Source organism: Equus przewalskii, chromosome 23 (genome assembly GCF_037783145.1).
Source record: "Equus przewalskii isolate Varuska chromosome 23, EquPr2, whole genome shotgun sequence".
Lineage (NCBI taxonomy): Eukaryota > Metazoa > Chordata > Mammalia > Perissodactyla > Equidae > Equus > Equus przewalskii.
The window spans coordinates 5025394-5049230 of NC_091853.1; the positions used below are offsets into that span (position 1 = coordinate 5025394).

Consider the following 23837-nt stretch of genomic DNA (forward strand, 5'->3'; position numbering starts at 1 on the left):
ACAGAACTCACTGAAGAGTACTGAGCTTATATCCTGGAGGTCTCCCTGGAGAGGCAGGCCAAGGTGAAACCTGCCCAGAGCACTACATCTAATAAGGCTGCACACGCCTTCTCTTAGGTAGCCCCCAGTTTGCCTGTTGTACTTGCTGGTTTAACAACAACAACAAAAGATGATAAAATCTCAAGAACCACTTATCTAGATTACATTACCTTTCTGATTAGGAGTTGCAAAATAGTGAGTATGGTCAACTTGCTAGTGCCTTGAGGAAAACAAAGGAACCAAAGGTACTAATGATTCTACTGTTGTTGGACAGCATGCAGCCTACATGTTACCTGGCATCGTCCCATTCACATAGCCATTTACTGTGTACATTAGGGATGATGACTGGCTCCAGCTCTTGCTTTCATCAAACACAGCAAACATCAGCACGTGTTGCTTGTCAAACATCTTCTGAATCCCATCATCAGTTAGGGTGCCTGTGAAAAAAAAGACATGGTTTTCAATAGCATCCCAGATGGAAGACTCTCATTAGCTGTTCCTAGATAGTAAAGAGTTTAAGGCAAGTAACCAATCATAATAATATCGACTTTAAAAAGTTCTTGTTTTAAAAAATAGCATCTTTATCAAGCAACAATGATTACTTATTAAAATCCTGGTGCCAAATAAAGTGTTTTCTCACACCTCATAGCCTACAGGAGTGGGGCTTTAAAGGTAAATTTGATCTGGCACAAAGAAAAAACATTTGGTGACTGTCAAGACTTCAGTAAAAGTATTCATTTCCTCCAGTGTCAACAGGCATATACTGAGCTACCATAGCTGGTTGGTAAAAGCACACACTCCAACTTTAATACAGTCATCTTGCTTATACATGTAATGGGGCACTAGATAATTGGTCGAGAGGGTCAAGATCAATCCACTCTCATATGAGGAAAAAATGCAGCTGATAGTAAAATGAAAAAAGAGCTTTTTATAAGTTTTAATTTTTTTTCAGTACCGTCACAGTATCTTTTATATACCAGGCAATGAAAACATTTATTTGTGTAGTGAATAAATGAATTAGGAATGTATGTAGGTATGGTGTGTGTGTATGTATAGACAGATGGTCATCACATTATTTCCCACAGCGTAGTTCATTGCGGTTGTTTGTTCTAATGAAAGATGGGTTGAATTCTTTTGGGGTAAAATGGAAATCTAAGCTTGCCGTTAAGAAACTCAGCCTAAGATGGTAAATGTTATGTTATGTGAGAAATAAATTAAAATTAAAATAAAAAAAGACATACAGCCGAAAGAAAAATAGGCAACAATAGGAACCGACTTTTCACAGAAGAAGAAACACGAATCCTGTTCATAACAGGAAAACATGCTCAGCCTCCCAGGCAACCAGAGAAATGCATGTTAAGACCACAGAGGCCGTGTTTTACACAGCTAGATGGGCAAAAACCAAGCATCTTCCACAGATTTTGACTCCATTGAACCTTATTGCCCTGCAGGTTGGCACCATCAACACCCAACTTCACAAGCAGGGAGGCCAAGTCAGGGAGTGGTTGTGCGGCCACCCAAGCTCACCCTCAGCACGGCCAGGAATCAGTGGGCAGCCTGAGCCCAGCGTCCACACTCTGGACCCCAGGCCACACGGCTGGTGGCCAGGCTGGGAGAACTGCTCTGAAAAAAGCTGAGGCACCATCTTATAAAGGTGAACATGATCCCATGGTCCCCAAGTCCTGTGCCCGAAAGAAACACCTGCACTCATGTATGAGCAAACGCATACGAGAGTGTTCCCTGTAGCATTGAGAAAGCTAAACGGCCATCAACAGGAGAATGGACAAGTAAGGATGAGAACATCATACATCTGTGACGAGAGATGAACCAAAGGCCCCGGGCCAACACAGCCCAGTTTTGGAAACAGTATCAGAGAGAAAAGCATGAGCTGTGGACCACACACTGCAAAACTGAACAACGAATTCTCTAGGGGCAGAGACATCCCAGAGGAAACTATTTTTTAAAATGGCAAAGGAATGGTAAACACAAAATTTGAGAGACTGGTTGGGTTTGGAGTAGGAGAGGAAGGCAGTGGGATCAAGGAAGTTGCACAGCGACATGCTACAGGAGCATTGGGAATGTTCTAGTTCTTATTTGGGAGACCGGTTCATGGGTGTTTATATTATTATTTTGATGTGTAATTTACATATATACGTTCTTTATATATATCAGACATTTTATAATTTTAAAAATTGAAAAGTGGGGAGAACTGGAGAAGATAAACTCTAGAAGTCAGCAGAGTTATGTGGGCCATGGTGAGGATTTTGGTCTTTATCCAAAGACCACTGGAGTCTGGTGTCAGGCAGAGGAGTGATGTGATCCAAATTACGTTTTTAAAAGATCATTCAAGGAATAGAGAAAGTCAAAAGAAAAATAGGAAACTAATAAAAAATAGTTGCAATTCCTATCACATACAAAGGCTAGTTTCCTTAATAAAATAAAGACCTCCTACAAATCAATAAAAGGGTCAACAATACAGTAGAAAACTGGGCAAAATAATAGCTCTGAAAGGGAGATAGAAATGGCTCTTCAACATATGAAAAGATGCTCAACCTCACTTACATTTTTACCCATCAGATCACCCAAGATGGAAAAGTCTGAGAAAACACACTGGAGAGGATACGGGGGAATAAGCATGTTCATACAATTTTTCCTGAAGGGCAATTTGCCACATTATCAAAATTACAAATGCACTTTCTTGCACAGGGCCACATGCACAAGTCTATTCCCATACAACACGGTTGTGTCACAGCTTGGTTTTGTGTAACAACGTTTGATAACAAAAGAGTTAGATGTCCATAAATAGTGGCCTGGTTAAATAATCATAGAACATCCAAAAAATGAAATATCACGTAGCTGTTACAAAAAATGGCACTGTATGTAGTAGCAAGGGACAACTTCCAATATTTATTGTTTTTAAGGGAAAAAGACAAGGTGTAGAGCTATATATACTACTGTTTTACATGAATAAAGGAAAGTAGGACCCTAGGTTTCCTCTGGGGAAGAGAAAAAAAAAAAAAGAAACTCGGCCAATGAAATTTCTTCTAAAGTCAGTTAAGTGTGTTTGAAACCTACTACCCGAAGCAGGAATTTTGCGTGCTTGTAGACCAAAGTACCAACCCACACCTCAGATATGTTCATCAAAGTTCTTTCCAAGTACTCTCAGCAGAATATAGGCTGCTGTACACTTCCAAGAAGACTTGGCCTTGAGGAAAATGTTACGGATCATACGGGCATGGCATCAGAACATACTATCAGACAGGATTTACTTGGGAGAGGCTCCCAGGATTGAGAAGAGGAGGGATTGAAAGAAACAGAGGAGGATTCCAAACCCTCAAATATCAATGTCAAACAACTACTGGTTTGTGCATCCTTCTCCCTCTGCTTGATTTGCAAAGAGGTACCAAGATTCTCCCAAGCCCCATTCCATTATAGAAGTCCTTACCACTCCAACATCTTTGTTGTTGTTGATTTTTTTTTACCTTTCTTACAAATAAGCAGAGGTCCTATCAGCCCAGAGTTGAAGTCCTGTGTCAGATTTTCATAGGAGTAATAGATGTGTGTGAGGCATGGAGGGTCATCATGGGTGGGCCCACTGTCCTCAGCGATATGCCACTCATAGGTATATTCTTGGCCTGGAGCTACAGCATCATCCATCTTCTCTGCAGGGAATGTGTGGTCAGAGTAAGAAGCACCTGGAGAAGTAAAAGCTGTGAAAACATCTGGACAGTTTCTGAGGGCTGCTTTTTCATCACTCTTAAATCTGGGGAACATAAGATATCCATAGAGATATAAATGCTTTTCTATAGGGAACCTTCATTATTTGGAAAGATTCACATATATCCATTTCTATGTCTATGTTATTATAAAGGCTTTGAGTCCATTGAAATCTGAAGTGAACAAGAAATGTTACTAGTACACTAATTAAGGTTTAGCAAGTTAATTTCCCATGGTATCTAAATAATTATTATTTAAATATGATCAGAGAACTGATTCACCTTTCATCAGAAAATCATCTCAGAATAAGAGAATGGGTTATATTTTCTCTACGGTAGTTCACAAGCCACACATACTTAACCGCCCGTTAGCATGGGATGTAAGTACACTCAGAGCTAACATCTATTGCCAAGCTTCCTCTTTTTTTAGCTTGAGGAAGATTAGCCCTGAGCTAACATCCATGCCAAGCTTCCTCTATGTTGTATGTGGGAAATTGAGTATACGTAAAAGTGTTAATGGTGGGTCTTTTGGTACACAAAGGACCAAAGTAAGACATCTGAACTTCAAAGGGTAGACACGTTAGCTCAGGGCGGATCTTCCTCAGTCAAAAAATAATAAATAAATAAACAAGTAAGTAAATAAATAAAACCTGGAGATCTGGTGATGCTGGACCAAATTCCTGCATAAAATTTGGCTGGACCTGAGTCCTGGCTGCCCCATTCAGATAGGACACTAGTTCTCTGATCACTGTCCCTATTGGATTCATTTTTTCACTGTGACCCTTCTGGCTGCTGTAGACATCTGACTCTGTGACCCTTGTGCTAGTGAAAAGCTTAACACTGAACTCTGTTGCATCTTTTCTTGTACCCAAAAGATAGTTTGACACTGAAAACAATATTTACTACAGGCTGAACTTGCACTCTGTTGATAAAAAGGATTTGAGTGTTAAAATGATCAGGAGCTGAGAAATGTTAAAATCTTAAATAACTTCCTGTGAGAAATAATATTATTCCATTCTAAATCAAAAAGAAAAAAAGAGTTTATGAGGAAGAGTCTCTGCAAATAAGTAGAAAGGATTATCTCTGGAAAGTTACAAAATAGCTTTGGTAGCAAAGCACAAACAGGACTGATAAGGAGAGTTGCCCTCTCAGGTCAAACCTTGTCTATTAACTGGAACTTACATGGCAAGTTGATGACTAGAGCTACCTTGAATCAAGCATGCTGGCACTTATTCAATGCCTCATGCTTCGTAGCCTCATGAAGTTTTCTAACTATGATCCTATGGTCCTGTGATGTTTCTGGATGTGATGCTTCTGTTCCAACTGTTAAAATATCACAGGTGATTCCTACAGTAGAAGAGACACTCTTTCCATTGCCTTCACAAGCTCTCAAAAGGGCAAAGCATGATATTCTTTATAGGGTAAGAGATACTGTTTGAAATTCTGCCTCTTTTTTTTTTTGGATAAATATGTGCTCATCCTTCAGATATCAGCATAAATGTCAGCTTACTTATTCTCTAATCTCTAATTGTAATATATATACATATATCATATCAGATATTATATATATATATCACAATATGTAACAGCATTATATTCATATATATTACAGCATTAATCACAATTTATAATTAAATATTTGTGAGATTATGTGATTAATGATATATTCTTCTGCCAGATTGGAGGAGAAAGTACATGAGTTTGGGGGCCAGAATTGAAATTTCTTGTTTGTACTACTTGCTAACTGTGAATTCAGGAAAGTTTCTTAACTTTCCTTTTAGCCTCAATTTTCTCATTCATAAATTAAGATAATATAATCATTTTTCCAGTGATAATATTATCATTTTTGATGGGTTATGGAAAATATATGTAGAATGTCTGGCTCCTAACCAATGCTATGGCAGCCTGTGGTAATATACTTTAGTAATTTGGTTATTTCCTTTCCAAGCCATTTTACAATTGATATGGCCTCTTTCTGTTATGTCTTACTCCTAGTAAGATGTATCTTAAGTGTTCTTGAGTTCTCTTAACACATATGAGAAGGATTGAAGGTGGTGATGTATTTATTCTAAAGGTGGTAAAAACTCGTAATAAGATTAGGTAACTCACAATTACCAGCAAAATTAATAAATTTCAGAGCAAGGGGAAAATAATGCATATTCTCTACTTTCTAATCCAGTTCTGGGTCCCTCAGTTTAGTTCACTTGTCATCATCGTCATCATCACCATCATCTACGTTCCAGGCTCTGTGCTGGCTGCCAGGGCACACATGTAAAGAAGGCATCCTGAGACCTTGAGGGGCTCACAGCCTGGTTAACAGTGGCATACATGCTGCTGCCCTGGTTGTGATGGATTTCACCTCTGAATTTCTTCTAAGGCCATTTCAGTGGAGAAGCCACCGTTAGAACACATTGTTCATCTGGAATGAGAACCCACCAATATAAATATCTGAGAATCACCTAAGAGGCTGGAACACTTGCTAGACATAGCAGTGTGACTGATTTTCTGATGATATCAAACTTATTTTTAAATGTTCAGGGTTTCAAATCCAGGTTTATTTGAACACATGGTAGTTTTTAAATATCCATCTAGTTAACCAAAGTAATTTACTGAGCGTTTCATACTCATTTGTTAGTTAAATATAAGATAAATTTCAAATAATTGAATGAATGATTTTAATTAAGTTTACTATGCTACTGAAAAGTGAATTATGGGCATCTCGAAACAAATAGTGAACAATATAGATTTGTACATGGGAATAGATACTCTAATTAGACTGAGTGAGGATTATTAATGAGATTGTTTGGGGATAATTTTATCAATGCTTTTATTCTTTTCACTTCAAAGTATTTTATTTTACCTATAGTCTAGAATAAAATAGGCATGTTGTCCCTTGGGTTTTGTAACCTACATAACACGAGGTGTGAAATATAAACAACTATTTAGAGGAAGCATTTATGAAATGCAATTTTGGTGAATCAGATTTTGACTTTGTAATCAAAATAAAAAGTTAAAATTCTTAACTGAAAAGAGGAGAAATGAACAGGAAAGACTATTGTGCTAAAGCACAAAAAGTCCTTGTTGAACTTCTTGCTAGAATATTCTTTCCACAAGGGTAGCGCTTTATTTTATATTCACTCCCTTCTGTTCACTTCCTGCTCAGTCCATAGTCAGCTTTGTAATTTGTTTACTCTTGTCATGAGGTACCAGTTATTTGCCAAAAGGCTCTCAGTGTTTATTTTTCAAATGTAGAATGGTGCGTACAAGCTTTGGGGCAGTGAAGTTACATAAAGAGCTGCTTCGGTCACCCATTAGGGTGCTTGTTCATGAAACCCTCCTTTGTTTCTTTTGTTTTTGAAGAGCCCTTTTCCTCTCCATTTAATAAACTTAGAGAATGCTTCAGTGTACCTTCAAAGGTTCAGAACATTCTTTTAGAAGTTATACTTGAGGCAACGGGCAAATTAGAATGCTGATGTTTTATAAAGAGCCTGGCTCCATTGCACAGGGCATGTCAGTCTCTTTCGAAGGGGAGTTCACATTTTTTAGATTTGTGAGAATTATTATATTAGCCATTACAGTTTGTTTCAGGTATTTATCATATACTTAAAGAAGTGTCTATATAAGGCCAAAATATTCAGATAAAATGTGAAAAATGTAATCACCCACATTATGTCAAGCATGGAATGTTTTGGAAAAACCTAGAAGACTAAGTTTTCATAGAAAGAATTTGGTGACACTTAGATACAAAGAACAATCTTTGGTGGAAATTTTATTTTTTTATTTTTTATTCAGAGAGTTGGCTTACCAGCCAACAGCTGGTAATATTATTAATTTTTTGGTATAGTATTCATAATGCAACTCACACACTTAAAATGTGAGAATATAAATCAAATAAAAGAATAAGATAGAGATTTACTCTGAAACAAACTTTTAAAGGTAATTGACCAGGGCTGGCCCCGTGGCGCAGTGGTTAAGGTCGCACGTTCCGCTTCGGCAGCCCAGGCTTCGCCAGTTTGGATCCCAGGTGCGGACATGGCACCGCTTGGCAAAAGCCATGTTGTGGTAGGCATCCCACATATAAAATAGAGGAAGATGGGCACGGATGTTAGCTCAGGGCCAGTCTTCCTCAGCAAAAAGAGGAGAATTGGCAGTAGTAAACTCAGCCTAATCTTCCTCAAAAAAAAAAAAAGGTAATTGACCCAAACAGTTTCAAGATCTGACTGAACAGCAAAATCTACTGAAAGATGCAGTATTACAACCAAAAGTTGAGTGCACGCCAGCTACAGGACTTCTGAAATTTAGCCTCAAAGTGAAACTCTTAGTGATAGAAAGTTTTAAAATGACTAGATACAGTTGCAGATATTTTATTCCTGGTTAAAAACATATTCCTATTAAATACGTTTATAAAGGAAATGTTCTTGTGAGGGTTTTTACAAATCACGATTTGTCCTTCCTGTCGAAGCGTTACTCACCCTTGTCCTATACATAACTGAGGTGTCTCTCAGGCACACCTGGGAAGGGGGTGCAACTGGGAGTAGTTTGGAAACACTGAGCTACAACTTGGCATTTATGTCAGATGCTGCCAATTTATGGATGAAAGGCCAGCATGAGACTTCCACAGTGAGGACAATAACATCTTTCCTGGCCAGAACTCAGATTTCCAACTATCTCCTAAGTATAGCATAGTTAAGAATTTTAAAAGCAACAAGGCTCTTGGGCAAACAAAAGAGATGTTACAAAATCCATGAATGGAAGCTCGGGGTCTTTACCTTAGGCAATACCATAGATGCTAACATAGGCCTTCATTTACAGTCATTTACCCTTAGACTGCACACAATTCTAACATTTGTGGGTATCTGTCAAATCTCACAGTAGATTGGAAGTAATGATTTAGAAAGGGATTAGCATTTTACTTCTCATCCTCTGTTTTAAAAGAGTCTGGGGAAGTATAACATTTAGAAAGATTTATATCCAAAGTGATTAAAAGAAAATATTTTAGACACTTAAGTAAACCTCACACTGGAAAATGTAATTATTCAAAATGACTCATTCCTTATGTCTGTAGATAACTGAGCTTTTCCACACAATTTTCGTTCATTTTGGTATTTAAATCCTACAGGAGAGTTTCATTTCATTCGAGTAGAAATAAAATGATCAGCACCATCCAGGGCCAAGGCCTTCATTCAATCTAAGCTTCTGGAAATAAAACTTAATACCTGCACTATAAATAGCTGTGAAATAACCAAAGCAACAATAGTTATCATTATTGAGTTCCAATTATATGCCAGGCAGTTCACATGTGTTATGACTAATCCTTGCGATAACCTTAGATGGGAGGAATTACTATCCCCATTTTATAGCTGTAAAAGCGAGGGTTAGTGGTAAAGAAAATTGCCCGAGTTTACTTAGGGTTCAAACCCAGGTCATTCTGGCTCTAAAGCCAGCATTCTTCCCATAGCTATCTTTTCCTTCTAGCTGATGAGAGTAGGTCTCCAAATCCTTGGTGGGGCTCAAGGATTAATTTCCAGATAAGGACTGCTGTCTGGGTTGGATCATTCACTAGTTAGATCAAGCAGCCACACAAGCGAGGATTGAGTCCTCTCTCAAGCTTATTGTATTGTCTCAACTTCCCACCGTCCATCTCTCTGAGATAAAGGAAAGTGGATTCTCACGTAGCTGACTCAGCATGACATGACGTTAGTTTATCTCCACTCCTGAAAAAATACCACTAACGAAAGAGGGAGGCTATGAGCTAGGGTGAGTGTCAGACGCGGAGAAGGAAAGGTTTTATTTTGACACAGAGGGCACAGTAAATGAACAGAAGGCATGTCTTTTACCGTGAAGGACACTCTTTATCTACTTAATAGATTTGAATCTTATTTCCAAGATAAAATTTGACTTTCATGACCAATCCATATTTACCTTTCTCAGATTCATGGGACCAGGGGCAATAATCAGGAGACTAATGGAAGTAGTGGGAGCATTTTAAACAATTGCTCATAAAAGGCTGCTGGCTGTGGGGGAGTGTAGGGACAAATAAACAGTGAAGGAAGGGGGATAATGTTGCAAGGTTCATTCCCTGTGCAAACAGCCCAACTGAAGGATAAAGTCCACAACACTTACCACCTCCCACATTTGAAATGGAATCTGCCTGTGACATTCAGAGGGCTCCCCACTCCTGCATGACGCTGCTGAATTCTGATGCAGTTGTCTGGAAGCCTCAGAAGCAGGTTAAGTGGTTGGTCACTATGTCACTATATGATTTTAGAAACAGAGGAAAGAGTCCTGTGTGTGCCACCTCACCCAGAGTCTTGCCAAATTGGCTCTTTAAGATGCCTGAAATTTCACAGTTAATGCTTCATTGTTTTTCCTCAAGCCAAAGATTAAGTGCTAATGCAAATACTCCTGGGGAGGGCAGTTCATTGACCTATTACTCACTTATACCTTAACTGGAATGAGTTTCACAGCAATTTACACATGAAATAATAAATGTAGAAGTCACTTTCTAATCTATAAATTGCCAGATAAATATTGAATTACTTGAACACATTTTAAAAAAATTTAATTGAGATATAGTTGACATATAACACTATAATTTGAACACGTTTGATTGAAGAATCGCCTGCACCATCATCTCAAATTTATCAAGTGCTTATTATATGCTAGACATTGCTCTAAGATTTCATGACAACAAACTATATGAGGTAGGTATGATTATTATCCTTATTTTATAGATAAGAAAGATGAGGCACAGAGATTAAGTAACTTTCCAAAAGTCACACAGCTAGTTAGTGTCTGAGCCAGGATTTGTACCAGGAAGTCTAGTTCCAGAACCTGCCCTGTAAACCACTCTCCTATGCGATTCCTCTCTTCAAAGCTATGATGGCTGGAACACATGGAAGAAAGAAGATTTGGAATCATGAAAGTTCTAAAGTTATTTTAAAATGTTGTTATACCAACATCTATTACAATATGGACACAATTTTCCTATATAAGTTCCTAACAGAACTCTACTCTGCTTATGGTGGGCTGAACAACAGCATAATGGAAATAACCAAAACAATATCAACAGCAGGTACTTACTATCCTGTGGCTGATGTGGTCAGTTTTATCACCACCATCTTCATGATCTGCACCATCATTGTCATCATTATCATCATCACTGTTGTCATCATTTATTGAGGGCTTACCAGGTTCCAGGACCCACGTTTAGCACACTCCCTAAATGATCTCATTTAATCCTCAAAGCAATCTTACAGAGTCGGTACAACCATTGCCATTTTATAGATGAGAAAACTGAGGCTCAGAAATGCTAAGGTCATAAAACCAGAAATGATACTGCTGGAATTTGAACCTAAGTGTGTCTTCAAAGCTTATGTTCTTCACTTCACTATGTCCAACATTTTAATACTACTTCTACTACCACCACCACCACAAAATACCACTTATTGAATCTTATCTATGTGCCAGGCTAGCCCTATGTCAGGCTAGTCCTACGTCACTATGTCAAACTATGCCTTGTGGGCCAAATCCAGCTAGTGCCTGTTTTTGTAAATAAAGTTTTATCGAGACACAGCCATGCTCGTTCATTTACATATTGTCTATGGCTGCTTTTGTGCTAAAAGGTAGAGTTGAGCTGTTGAACAGAGATGCCATGGTCCAAAAAGTCAAAAATATTTACGATCCAGCCCTTCACAGAAAAATTTGCTGACCCCTGCCATCTTACAATCTATGTATTATTGTTCTCATTTTACATATAAACAAATTGGAATTCAGAAAGATTAGGTTACTTGTTCATTCAACTGTTAAGGAACAAGAACATAGTGAAAGACTGAGGCCTAGATGCCTCCAGAGCTTTTACATTTTCCTCTCTAAAACTTACAAAGGCAATAATTTTTACAATCATCAGTTGCAGGAAGGGAGAGTTCTCTGACATGTGGTTAACAGTATGGTTTTAAACGTTTGACACTGGTATTAAAGAGTTGTACATTTTCCCTTGTCAGAGGGATAGTAATTTCCTCTTACCTTCTGAGAATTTACTGTACTTAATTCCTTGAGGATGGATGCTTAAGGGCTTGTCTGCCTTATTCTTAAAGTGAACTTTCATGATGTCTCCAACTTCAGCATATAAAGTAGGCCCAAGAAGTCCTGTGGAACAAGGATTTAAAATATGTCTGTGTTCAGCATTACCAAAGACAGAGCTGCTAAGCAAGAAAAACACACAGAAAACCACACAAGAGACTGCCGTCGTTCCTCCTGGTCCTGAGGTCGACCTGCTGGTCTTCAATCTGGAAGGCTTTGCCAGCTCATCAACTCTACATTATGCACAGTCAGATAAGGACAGGAAGGTAGAAACACTTGGCTTGGGCCCAAAGCAAGTCAAGAGAGTAGGAGAAATAGTTCTGACCATGTCCATGCCATTCTGACCCACTGTCATTCCTTAGAGACTGCTGTCTTTGGTCAAGAAAAGAAAGATGTTCATTTTCAGTTACACAGGGTGATGTGGGGGTGGGGGGTGACTGGCTGGCTAGATCTCTCTGGGTGGGACACCTCAGAGACCTAAATGAAGCAAGGAAGCAAATCGCACCGTTCTCTGGCCCTGAGGCAAGTTCAGAGGCCCTGAGGCAGGAGTGAGCCTGATGGATCCAAAGAATGGTAAGGAAAACAGTGTGGGCAGAGTGAGACAGATGAGGGTGAGGGCAGGTCACGTCAGGCTCTATGGGCCACGGTAAGGACTTTGGATTTTCTACCGAGTGAAATGGGAAATCGCTGGAGCTCTGTGCAACAGAGACATGGTCTGATATGTTTCACAAGTTCAACCTTAAAAAAAAATGAAAAATTTCATCCCAGCTGCTGTGCAGAGAATGGTCTGTATAGAGACAAGAGTGGAAGCAGGGGACCAGGTGGTATAGACATGAGACAACAGTATATTGGGCCAGTGTGTGTAGGAGTGAAGTAGTGAGGAGAAGTTGGATTCTGGACATTTTGAAGGTAGAGCCAGCAGGATTTACTGACAGCTTGGATGTGGCACTTGAGAGAGAGAAGTCAAGGATGACCCCGAGGTTTTTGATCTGGGTAAATAATGTTCTCAGTTACTTCAGTGGGGAACACAGCAAGGACAGCAGTTTAGGGATGCAGAAATCAAGAGCAAGGTTTCACTTACTACAGGCCCTGTGCGAGGTCCTGGGGCCATATGGCTAGATAAGACACCGTGCCTGTCCTCAAGGAGCTCACAAGCTAATGTGGAGATAGACATACGGTAGGAGCTGCTGCCGAGACATGGGCAAAGTGCTACATGGGCAGAGAGGGTGAAGGAGCAGTTCCGTCTGGGCAGCTAGGGAAAGAGTTGCTATCTGAGTGAGGGTTTTGAAGAATCGTATACTAGAATTTCACAAAGTGTAGCCCTTGGATTCTCTGCATCAGAATCACCCGGGTTCCAACTAGAAGGCAGATTTCCAAGTACCGTCTCAACCCCAACACTTCCAAGTCTCTGGAGGTGGAGGTGGGAATCTGCATTTTTAATATGTGCTCCTGAGTGATTCTGATGTCCTTTAAAGCTTGAGAACCTGTCACCAATAGCTCTTTCTCAGACAAGTGAAAGGAATTGACTGCTCTCACTTCCAAGCCATCCGTAAACTCTTGTGGGGTTGGCTTCTGCCCATTAGGAACCACAGGAGCAGGAGAAGGAAGCTACAGCAGTCACAGAGTTCAACCAGCATTCGTTTGCAGCGGCGATGATAATTAAAATAGGACCTCCACTCATTGTCCCCCTGAGTAGATCCGACCACTGTAAGTCCTTACGTTAATCCTCCCAACAAATCGTTAAGCTAGACATTAAGAGCCTCATTTTACAGATGAGGAAACTGAGCCTCAGAGAGTTTAAATGTCTTGCCCAATATTTTACAGCTAATTAGAGGCAGAGCCATGATTTAAACTTAAATCTATCTGACTCTAGATACTGCGCTTTTAACCACCTCTTTGTATTGCACCCCCACCTCATATTCATTCATTCATTCACCAAATATTGTGTGCCCACATTATCCTACATATCAGAATTGCAATAATGAGTATAATAGATGCAGTCCCTGCCTATAAAATAGTAGGAAAACCAGGTTTTAACAAATGCTCCCACAAATATTTAATTACAAACTGTTGTAAGTGAAGAGCATTTGATTAGTCTAATCTTGGAGGCAGGGAGGGGATCAGGGTTGGGAAATGCTTCCCTGAGGAAGGGATGCTTTAACTGACGTCCAAAGGCAAAGAGGCAAAGGGATGGGCAAGGGCATTCCAGGGAGTGGAAATAGCATGCGCAAAGGTCCTGGGGTGCCAGAAAACTTGGCCTATTCAGAGATCTGACAAATGGCCACAGGGTTGTGAAACTGAAGGCATGATCAGAGGCCCAGTCATGCAGGGCCTTGTAGACCTCTTAGAGTTTGCCTTTAACCTAAGAGTATCTAGAAACCATTAAAGAATTTTAGCAGTGGTGCAACATGGACCAGATTTTGGTTTTTAAATCTCTGGCTGCGTTTGTGGAGGATGATATGGGGAGAAACCAGAGTGGCTGCTGAGAGAACAGATAGAAGGCTCCAGGAGAGAGATGTTGGTGACTTAGTTTAAGGTCGTGGCAGTGGAGATGTTGCGGAGAGAACATATTAGGGAGTTATTTAAGAGATCAAATTGTCAGGACTTGATGGATTGGATATGAGGTGGAGGGTGAGGGAGGTCAAGTTGCCATGGATGGCAGGTAAGGGTCTGGTGGGGAGGCTGGGTGGATGAGAGTACCATTCTCTGAAACGGAGGACACCGTGGGAGGGTTTTGTTTGATGGGTGTGGTAGACACCCAAGGTGTCTATGTCCCCAATTCTCGGGATCTGTGAATATGCTACCTTATATGGCAAAAGGGACTCTGCAGGTGTGATTAAGGAGATTGAGTTTCCTGGATTATCCAGGTGGGCCCAATGTAATCACAAGGGTCCTTATTACAGGGATGCAGGAGAATCTGAGTTAGCTATTGGAAGATGCTACCCTGCTGGCATTGAAGATGGAGGAAGGGGCCATGAGGCCATGAATGCAGGTGGCTTCTAGTAACTGAAAAGGTAAGAAAATTATTCTCCCCTAGAGCTTCCAGGAGGAACAGAGCTCTGTCAACACCTTGATTTTAACCCAGAGAAATTCATTTTGGACTTCTGTCTTCAAGAGCTATAAGGTAATAAATTTGTGTTGTTTTAAGCTGCTAAGTCTGTGGCAATTTGTTGCAGCAGCGATAGGAAACTATTTTCCTATGAGCAATGGGAAATAGATCGCTGAGACAGAGATCCTATCTTCCCCAACTCCTATCTTTCCATCCACTGTTGTCCTATTTCTTTCACTGAACTCCCAGGCCTAGAGCTGATACTGATCTGTGCCTCCAGGTTTTTGTTTGTTTGTTTTTATGTTAGCTCTGCACAGGACCATGGAAGTCACAGAGTTCACTCCTCATTTTAGAGATGGTTACAAAGCCTGGGAAGTGGAGTGGGGAGGGTGGCTTGCCCAAGATCAGTCAGTGATTGGGTGGCATTGCTGGGACTAGAACTCAGGTCTATGGAGTCCTGAACCAAAGCTTTCACTACCACCTCCTGCAGGGCATGTTCAGACCCCCCACTTTCCTGGAATAGTCCCAATGTCTACACCATTTTTGACTCCTGACCACATCTGACTCCACTGGCTGACCCCTTTCTTTTCGCTGCTGCCTGAGGTCCCAGCTCCCGGACAGAAGCCCCAACTGGCTGCTCCCACCTGCCTGGGATGCCCATGAGCCCAACAGGGACCTGACTGTGCTGTCATGTTGTGCACTGTACTTTGTTGCCATGGTTGCCTTGCTTGGTTGATTTGTTTGTTGGCATCACATGGCTGCAAATGCCAGATGCCCAGAATAAGTCTAAGTTATTTAACCTAATAAGATCTCTTACTGCAATGAATGGTTTGGAGTGTTTCTTTAGCCTCCCTTTTTACTTCTCCAGAATTAAAGCAAAACAAAAGGATGGTTCCATAAATGCAAACCAAATACCTTCATGCATGTAGACAAAGGCACGGTTGAATGCTGTTGGAGCTGCTGTTTAGTTCCTCCAGCAGCCAGATGGCCTTGACCTTTCCCACCCTCTCCTCAGTGCCCAAAGCCGAACTGGGGGAAGGAGTGGCCTATCTTGCGGTCCCAGGAAGGTAGCAGCACAGCAAGTACCCAATTTCATGCAGTTTGGGAGTTGAAAAGGACTGCAGGAGGCAGTTAATCCAATCCCTGCTCGCAGGTGAATAAGGCATTACAGATCACAAAGAAGCCCATTGTGGCAGCTAGTTTAAAACCCCTTCAGGGACAAACATTTCATAATCTTCCTTGAAGAGATGCAGGGACTCAAAACCAGCCATTTTAAAGTGCAAGACAGGCTTCCTGAAAATGAGCCCGGCCCCTCTGCCTGTCCACATGTCCACAGACCTCAATGGACAGTTGTCTTCAGACCTCCAGTCCTGCAGCCCAGCCTCTGGGCTCATGCTGCAGAAGTGGGGCACATGACTTGTTCAGGGCTCAGCTAGAATCATACCCACCAGATGGATGGAGCAGGAAGTAGAGGAAAGGTACAAATGACACAGAACTAACCCAGCAATGGAGAGGGTCACAAAGTCAAGGGCAGTGCTCAAATCCAGATCTCATTCAAAATCAGAGGCTTCTCCTTTACACCAGGTTTGCCTCCTTGTATCAACTACTATAGGGGGTACAAAGATGAATAAGATACCACCCTGGGCCTCCAGATATCACAGTTAAGCAACTTTGGGATTTTAGGAAGAGGCTTCATCAAAATGGATGCTAACGTGCCTCAGAGTTCACATAAAACAGACATGTTATGAGATACACTGGGGTTAACAGAAAGGTGATGTTTTAAGTGCATAGGGCTTAAACATAAATCCACTATCAACCTTAGTTTTAATTAATGAGGCTGAATCAGGAAACCACTCCAAAAGTTAATTGTCTCAAAGGATTTAGATCTTAGTACTCTCCTCTTCAAAAATTAGCAATGCCTCCTTATTGCTTAAAAGACAGTCTCCAGCCTAGCACTGGTCCTTTCCATCACTTTTGGTGCTCAGCACAATGGCTTACACAGCACAGATGTTCAAATTCAGTTAATTCAGTTTGCAAAAGCCACAAAAGGCAGGGCTCTAATTACCTGCCCAATTCCTCTTTTCCTAAGCCTAATAAATATGTTTCCCAGGTCATTTTCCCTTGACCCACCTACAAGTTAATTTAATTAAATAGTTCTTAAGTATCTATAGTATACACTAAGCTTGGAGCTGGAGTTATGAAAATGACTAGACACTGTGACAGAGGACAGGAGATCCTTTAACTTCCTGCCTACAACTACAAACTTAGTTTTATTAGTAACCTGACTGCCCGACCCTCAGTGAAGGTACTATCTCTTCTAACAGGCTGATCCATGCCAAGCTTTGACTCCCATCACTTCCTGTTTTTTCTAAGTCTGGCTCCATCAGTTATTCTCTCTCAGATGTCTTCATCCTCTCCTTTTCTATTGGATTCTTCTCTTGAGCACTTAGATATTTTTAAGTCAGTGTATTCCTTTTTTATAAAACTTCAAAACATCCTTAAACCTCTCATCTCTTCCAGGACTAGCCTGTCTCTCCTCCCATTTGGAGCCAAGTTTCAGGAAAGAGTTATCTCTAAGTTCCTCCTGCTTCCATGTCCTCATCTTCCATTTACTTTCATTTCACTTCCATTCACCAGGGGAAGTGACGCAAGGGAAACCAGCTAAAGAGAGAGTTTCAAGAAGGGGGAGCATTAGATGTCTATAATATCAAGTGGGGAAAGAACTGGAAAGAAACCATGGGCTCTGGCAGCTTAGAGGTCCTGGGTACCCTTTTCTGAGAGTGATTTTAGTGGACTCGCATCAGAGTGGATTAGGGAGGGACTGTATGGAGAGGAAACAATATAGTAAGAATGAAATGGACTACTCATATAGGAAATTGGCAGTGACGGAAAAGAGAAAAAAGGGAAAGGCAGACAGAGTCAAGGGGAGATTTTTATTTAGAAGGGGGTTAACCTGAACATAGTTTTGTTTTGTTTTATGTTGATTTTTGACTGAAGGAAAGGCTGTAGTCAAGGGAAGGTTAAAGCTAAAGGGAGATCAGAGGAGGGAGGAGAACTGATGAATAACAGGCAGAAGGATGAGTCCAAGAAAGACGACGGGTCTACACCCGGTCTGGGGGAAGGATGAGTGAATTATTGACCAGCGGACCCAATTAAAGGAAATTCTCTCTTAATGGCCTCTATCCTTCTTGTGAAATACGGTCTGGCATTTAAGATCTCAGAAGTCCATCCAACCTACTTTCCTGGACTAAAGAAGAGATGAGGAAGAAAAGAGATTTTCTTTAAAAATGATGGCTATTGTGTACATCACACTAAATAAAACAGGAGAAGAGATAGGAAAGATAGAAGCAAAAGAATCAGCCATATATAGTTCCTTTGAATGAGTCTAGGGAGGCAGTCGGAAGCAGAAGATCATGTGCTAAGGCTCATCTGCACTCATTAAACTAGACCATAAGCTTCAGGGAGATGGGGTATGAGCCTGTCTTGTCCACCGTGGCATCCACAGTGCCTAGTTCAATGCCCAGCCCATAGCAGGTGCTCAATCATAGTTTGTTAGATGAATGAATAAAAATTCAAACACTTAAAAGTTTTTTTGAGCTCTTTGATCAAGGTTAAAAACAGCTGGCATCATGGGTACGTGACCGGGGCAATTGCACAGGGCCCAGTGCTCAGCAGTGTCCCCTACTTGGCTTAATGCTTTGGTGCCACTGTTTTGAAACGCTCAATAATATGAAAAAGGGGCCTTACAAATTATTTAGCCTGTACTGGTTAAAAACAACAAAAACATGCATTTCTATAAAATATCACTAAATGGATATTTTAGATACATATGAATGTCAAATATTTATAGACAGTTATCTTTAAAATTAATAAACATATTTTAGGCTTACCTGAAGTTCTAGATCGTGGCTTTTCTTTCTTAAAATATGCTTCATACTCTCTATAGACAATTTTCTTAAAGGAAGTTGCAAAAGGATTCAAACTGGAAATAAAACACCAAAACTAATTAGACATATGTGACGTCCACTTCTCACATTGCAAAACAAGGATAGCTCTCTCATGTGCTCAGAGTTGTAGTAGGAATAACAGTATTTTTAATTGCATTTCAGAAACTGTAGGTTTTATAAATATAGACATTAGGTGAAGTTAATAAAATAACTATTGGTCTCTTCAAGAATATTCTATTGTGGGGTCGGCCCCGTGCTGTAGCGGTTAAGTTCGCACACTCTGCTTTGGTGGCCTCGGGTTCATGGGTTTGGATCCTGGGCACAGACCTAGCACCGCTCATTAAGCCACACTGTGGCAGCATTGCACATAAAATAGAGGAAGATTGGCACAGGTGTTAGCTCGATGACAATCTTCCTCAAGCAAAAAGAGGAAGATTGGCAACAGGTGTTAGCTCAGGGCCAATCTTCCTCACAAAAAAGGAGAATATTCTATTGTGATAACCATTCTTTCACAAATTTTGGCTGCCTTAATCCTATGACTCAGAATCAATTTCATAAAAAAGAACCCAAGATCGTAGTGTGATCCCAAATTTTAGGCTTAGATTTTAAATGATAAAGATATGACCAAGTCCTTTATGAATAAATATGTGAGCTGTTTTTCAACTCATCAAAGAAATACAGTTTTACGCTACTGGGGAACATTGTAAAGAACTGTTGATTTGGTGGACCCTATTTCTAGTTGAAAAATTAGGGATGGCTAATAGAGTAAAAAGCCCTGGGATTCGTATTGGAAACAAACGAACAACTGAAAAACTGTGTCTCGGAAAGTTTAAGTAACTTGTCTGAGGAGCAATGTCAGAGCCAAGACTCATGAAGGTGAAACTACTGTTTTCATAGTAAAGAATTCAGAGGGAGGGAGGCAGGGAGAATAAATACTGGGATAATTTCCTGCCTTTTTCTTCTGTCTCTAAAGATGGGCACATCGTTCCTATCTTCATCTTACGCTCAAAGATAGAGGTAAAGAGAAGAGAACTGGAGAAAATTTCTTACAGATTCTAAACCAGTTGACCGGATTGGCTTTGTTATGTGTCCTAATCCAGAGAGAGTGGCCCAACCACAATCAGGGCATAACGGAGTGGCAGTCGAGCCACATTTGCTGTGATTTCCGTATTGCACGGTGGCAGAGAGAACTGGGTGTGGATTCCGAGGGTCTGAGTCTGAATCCTGTGTCTGCCCCTTATTAACTATACACAGTAGCTCTGAAAAGTTTACTTAACCCATTTGTGCCTCAGTTTTCTCAATTGTGAGACGGGAATGACAGCTGAATCTCCCTCAGAGAATTGTAACGAGTACTAAATGTTGAAACCTGAAGGGGCTTAGAGCTGGCACACTGTAAACATTCAATGCCTGTTAGCTAGTAATATTTTATAACTGTAGTAAGAGTTGGGTTTGAGCCATCAGGTTTTCCCAGAAAGTGGAAAAATCTGTCACTGTAGTAACCCTCGTAATTTTTAAAATGTGGGCCACAAGAACTGTGTTACTATTTATGGGCAGAATTAAATGAGACAGGAGGAAGTAATTTTTGGAATGGCTAGCTATTGAAGGTATTGAGTTCTCAGTCACTGGAAGCATTCAAGTAGAAAGTACACAACCACTTGGTAGGGGAACTGGTGCTTAGGGTGTGGGGAAAGTAGGAGGATAAAACATGGAAGTTGAAAAGGAATTAAATGACTTAGAGTTGTTAGAGGCCAAGAATCCTATATGCTAGTTTTTGTCCCTAATGTGAAAGTCCATTTTTATTTATTTTTTTCAGTATAATTGAAAAGTAACCCCCTTTCTTCACCCCAGATTTTTTTTTTTATTAATGTTATGATAGATTACAACCTTGTGAGATTTCAGTTGTACATTTTTGTTAGTCATGTTGTGGGTACACCACTTCCCCCTTTGTGCCCTCCCCCCACCCCCCCTTTTCCCTGGTAACCACCGATCAGATCTCCTTGTCAATATACTAACTTCCACCTATGAGTGGAGTCATATAGAGTTCGTCTTTCTCTGACTGGCTTATTTCGCTTAACATAATACCCTCGAGGTCCATCCACGTTGCTGCGAATGGGCCAATTTTGTCTTTTTTATGGCTGAGTAGTATTCCATTGTGTATATATACCATATCTTCTTTATCCAATCATCAGTTTCTGGGCATGTAGGTTGGTTCCACGTCTTGGCTATTGTAAATAATGCTGCGATGAACATAGGGGTGCAAGGGACTCTTGGGATTTCTGATTTCAGGTTCTTAGGATAGATACCCAGTAATGGGATGGCTGGGTCATAGGGTATTTCTATTTTTAACTTTTTGAGAAATCTCCATACTGTTTTCCATAGTGGCTGTACCAGTTTGCCTTCCCACCAACAGTGTATGAGGGTTCCTTTTTCTCCACAACCTCTCCAACATTTGTCGCTCTTGGTTTTGGATGTTTTTACCAATCTAACGGTTCACCCCAGATTTTTAAATATAGACGGAATATGGATGATGGTATAAAATATTTACTAAGAAAAGTCAATCTGTTATGTGGAATAATTTCAAGAGAGGTGTGTTACCTGACATCTTTCGCTAGTGTATACTGTTTGCACATACTGAGCATCTCTATTTTGAATTGAACAATTGATTGGTTATTGGGCAACAAGCTGTCAGAAGAGAAAGTTAAAGATACCATGAATTCAAACAATATACGTGATGAATTTTCCATTTATGAGGACTGTTTAAAGATGACTTATTCATAATAAAAATCACATAAAACTAGAACCCTGGTGGGAAAATATATATGCACTTTTTTCGATATCTGTTACTACATACATATAAGTGATTAAGTTTCCTTAGGGAAATTTTCAAAAGCATTCACCTCAGACCTGGAGCAAGAACAATAGATATATTTTACCTCTAAAAGGTATGTCCTGCTAATATTGATGAAATAAGTGGAAAGATCTCTTCTTTGTGCTAAAGTACACTTTGGCCAAGGATGGACTTGTAATGTTGATTTCCTTAAAGTGAGTGTCATTTAGCTCTAGGTGTGGTTCAATTTAGAACAAGTTCTTAGTTTAAACAGCCAGATACACGTTAGGCTTTTCATATGAAAGGACTAGAGAGAAATGATATGATTTGAGGTTCAAAAATATTGACAGTTGGTCTGGATTATCATTTTACACTTTTGACTCAATAATTGATACCAGAGGAATGAGTCTTCCCAGAATCCTGGAAACTCAGCCAGAATGAGAGGATGGGATGACCAATCGTGGCTCCCTATGGACTCACCATGGGAATCAGGCTTTTGCCCCACGTGGTTCTACCTCCAGTATTCTGCTTATTATTTTCAGCATTAACTACAGAAGGAAAAACAAACTCCCAACACAAGCAAAACATGCCACAGGAAAAACAGCAACCAAGTTAGTGTTCTACCCTTGAGTAGGAAAGATTAATATTGGAAAGACTGCTGTTTTCTTTGAGCTTTTAGTTAATGGCAGTTCTCTAAGGGTATGAGTGTGACCAAATGATCACCTTGAAATGCAATATTTAAAATGATTTTTTTTAAAAAGAGGGATTTCTTATGATTACAAGACCAAAAGACTCTTAAAATATTATATTATTTCTTGGCTGACCACTTTGGTTTTGTAATTGTAAAAGAGGAACACATCTTTCACAATCATTTAAACTGTGATGTTAAGTAAAAAATTAAATAAAATTGAGTCACACTAAGAAGTTTACCATTAAAACAAATAAAATTATAACTAACTGGAAATACTGAGTAGATTCTATGATTTGTTTAATTTCTGGGAAGTCTTATTTTTCAACCTTTCAATTAGGAAAAATAGTTTGCAACTCAAAGATAAAGTTTTATTATTTAAACCTCTTCTTAGTTGCATATGCCTTTTAATAGTGACCCTACCAAAATAGACAGAGTAGACCATAGCCCCGGGAATGATTCAGAATGGGAGAAAAATGAAGAGTCACATGGAGCAGGAAAAAGGTGAAAGAACAAAAATGTTGCATTTTTTTGGACTGATGATGTTTTAAAGTCATTTATATGAAAACAACAAAATTACGGCAATTGTTATTAAACAATCTGCTTATAATAAAGTATAAGGGGATATTTTTAGTTTTAGAAGATGAAACTATGTAGAGAATGAAATAAATAATACGTAACTAGAAGTTCCACAAAAATACTGGAAAAATCCAAAACAGGAGTTTGCAGGAAGGGCTAATAAGGGGGTTAGTGCCTAGTGCTTTTGAACTAATCAATTTTTAAACCGACAATCAATCATGCTAACAAAACTGTATTAACAACAAACTGTTGAAAGCCTCATCTAGCCAATCAAACTGAATATGGTCTATATCCTCAGAATGATAATCTGTATTATTGGAGGTAAAATTATCATCCACCAAGTTTATTTCAGTCATTATACTCTCCTATTAATTATGTTTACTTACCTTAAGTAAAAAACAAAAACACCATGGAATTGCAAAGGGAACACTCCCTAAAGGAAACAGATTATCCTCCCTAGAGAAGCCCACCCGGACGCCACACCTGCCTCACCTCCGGCCTGTGGGCTCTGGGTGGTAGTTCCAGCTGATGCCCTGAGCAGCCACGTAGAACTGCCTTAGCCGCGCTGCTTCGGCCCCTGGGCTCCCCCAGCCTGCACAGCTGGTGCCCAGAACCACCAGGACCCAGAGGCGCGCGCAGCCTGGGAACATGGTTCCGTTCCTGCTCCTGCCCGCCGCCGCCACCCCAGGACCCGGGCAGCCGCCTCAGCCACACGTTGTGCCCGCGCCGCCGGCGAGTCTGCTGTCCCTGCTGCAGTGAGCCCCGGAGGCTGCGGGTGGCAGTGTCCTCCTTCCCTTCGGCTCCCCCAGTCGCTGCAGTGGCAGCAGCAGCCTCGGGCTGTCCCCACCTCCTGGGGCCTTTCCAGGCAGGGGTTGGCTAGGTCACTGCCCCAAGTGACCAGAGGTATTAG

The 23837-nt window shown here is 40.4% G+C and overlaps 1 protein-coding gene across 1 annotated transcript in view; it reads right to left on the reverse strand.

Moving 5' to 3' along the window:
• The window catches only part of F5 (coagulation factor V), a 75869-nt gene extending 52032 nt beyond the window's left edge, over window positions 1-23837 (reverse strand). Inside the window, exons 1-5 of the mRNA XM_008525550.2 lie at window positions 23420-23837; window positions 18777-18868; window positions 11781-11903; window positions 3522-3734; window positions 333-476 (exon numbers count right to left, since the gene is read on the reverse strand). Coding sequence (XP_008523772.2) covers window positions 333-476; window positions 3522-3734; window positions 11781-11903; window positions 18777-18868; window positions 23420-23577 — 730 coding nt within the window. The 5' untranslated portion in view covers window positions 23578-23837. The remainder of the gene's footprint in view (window positions 1-332; window positions 477-3521; window positions 3735-11780; window positions 11904-18776; window positions 18869-23419) is intronic.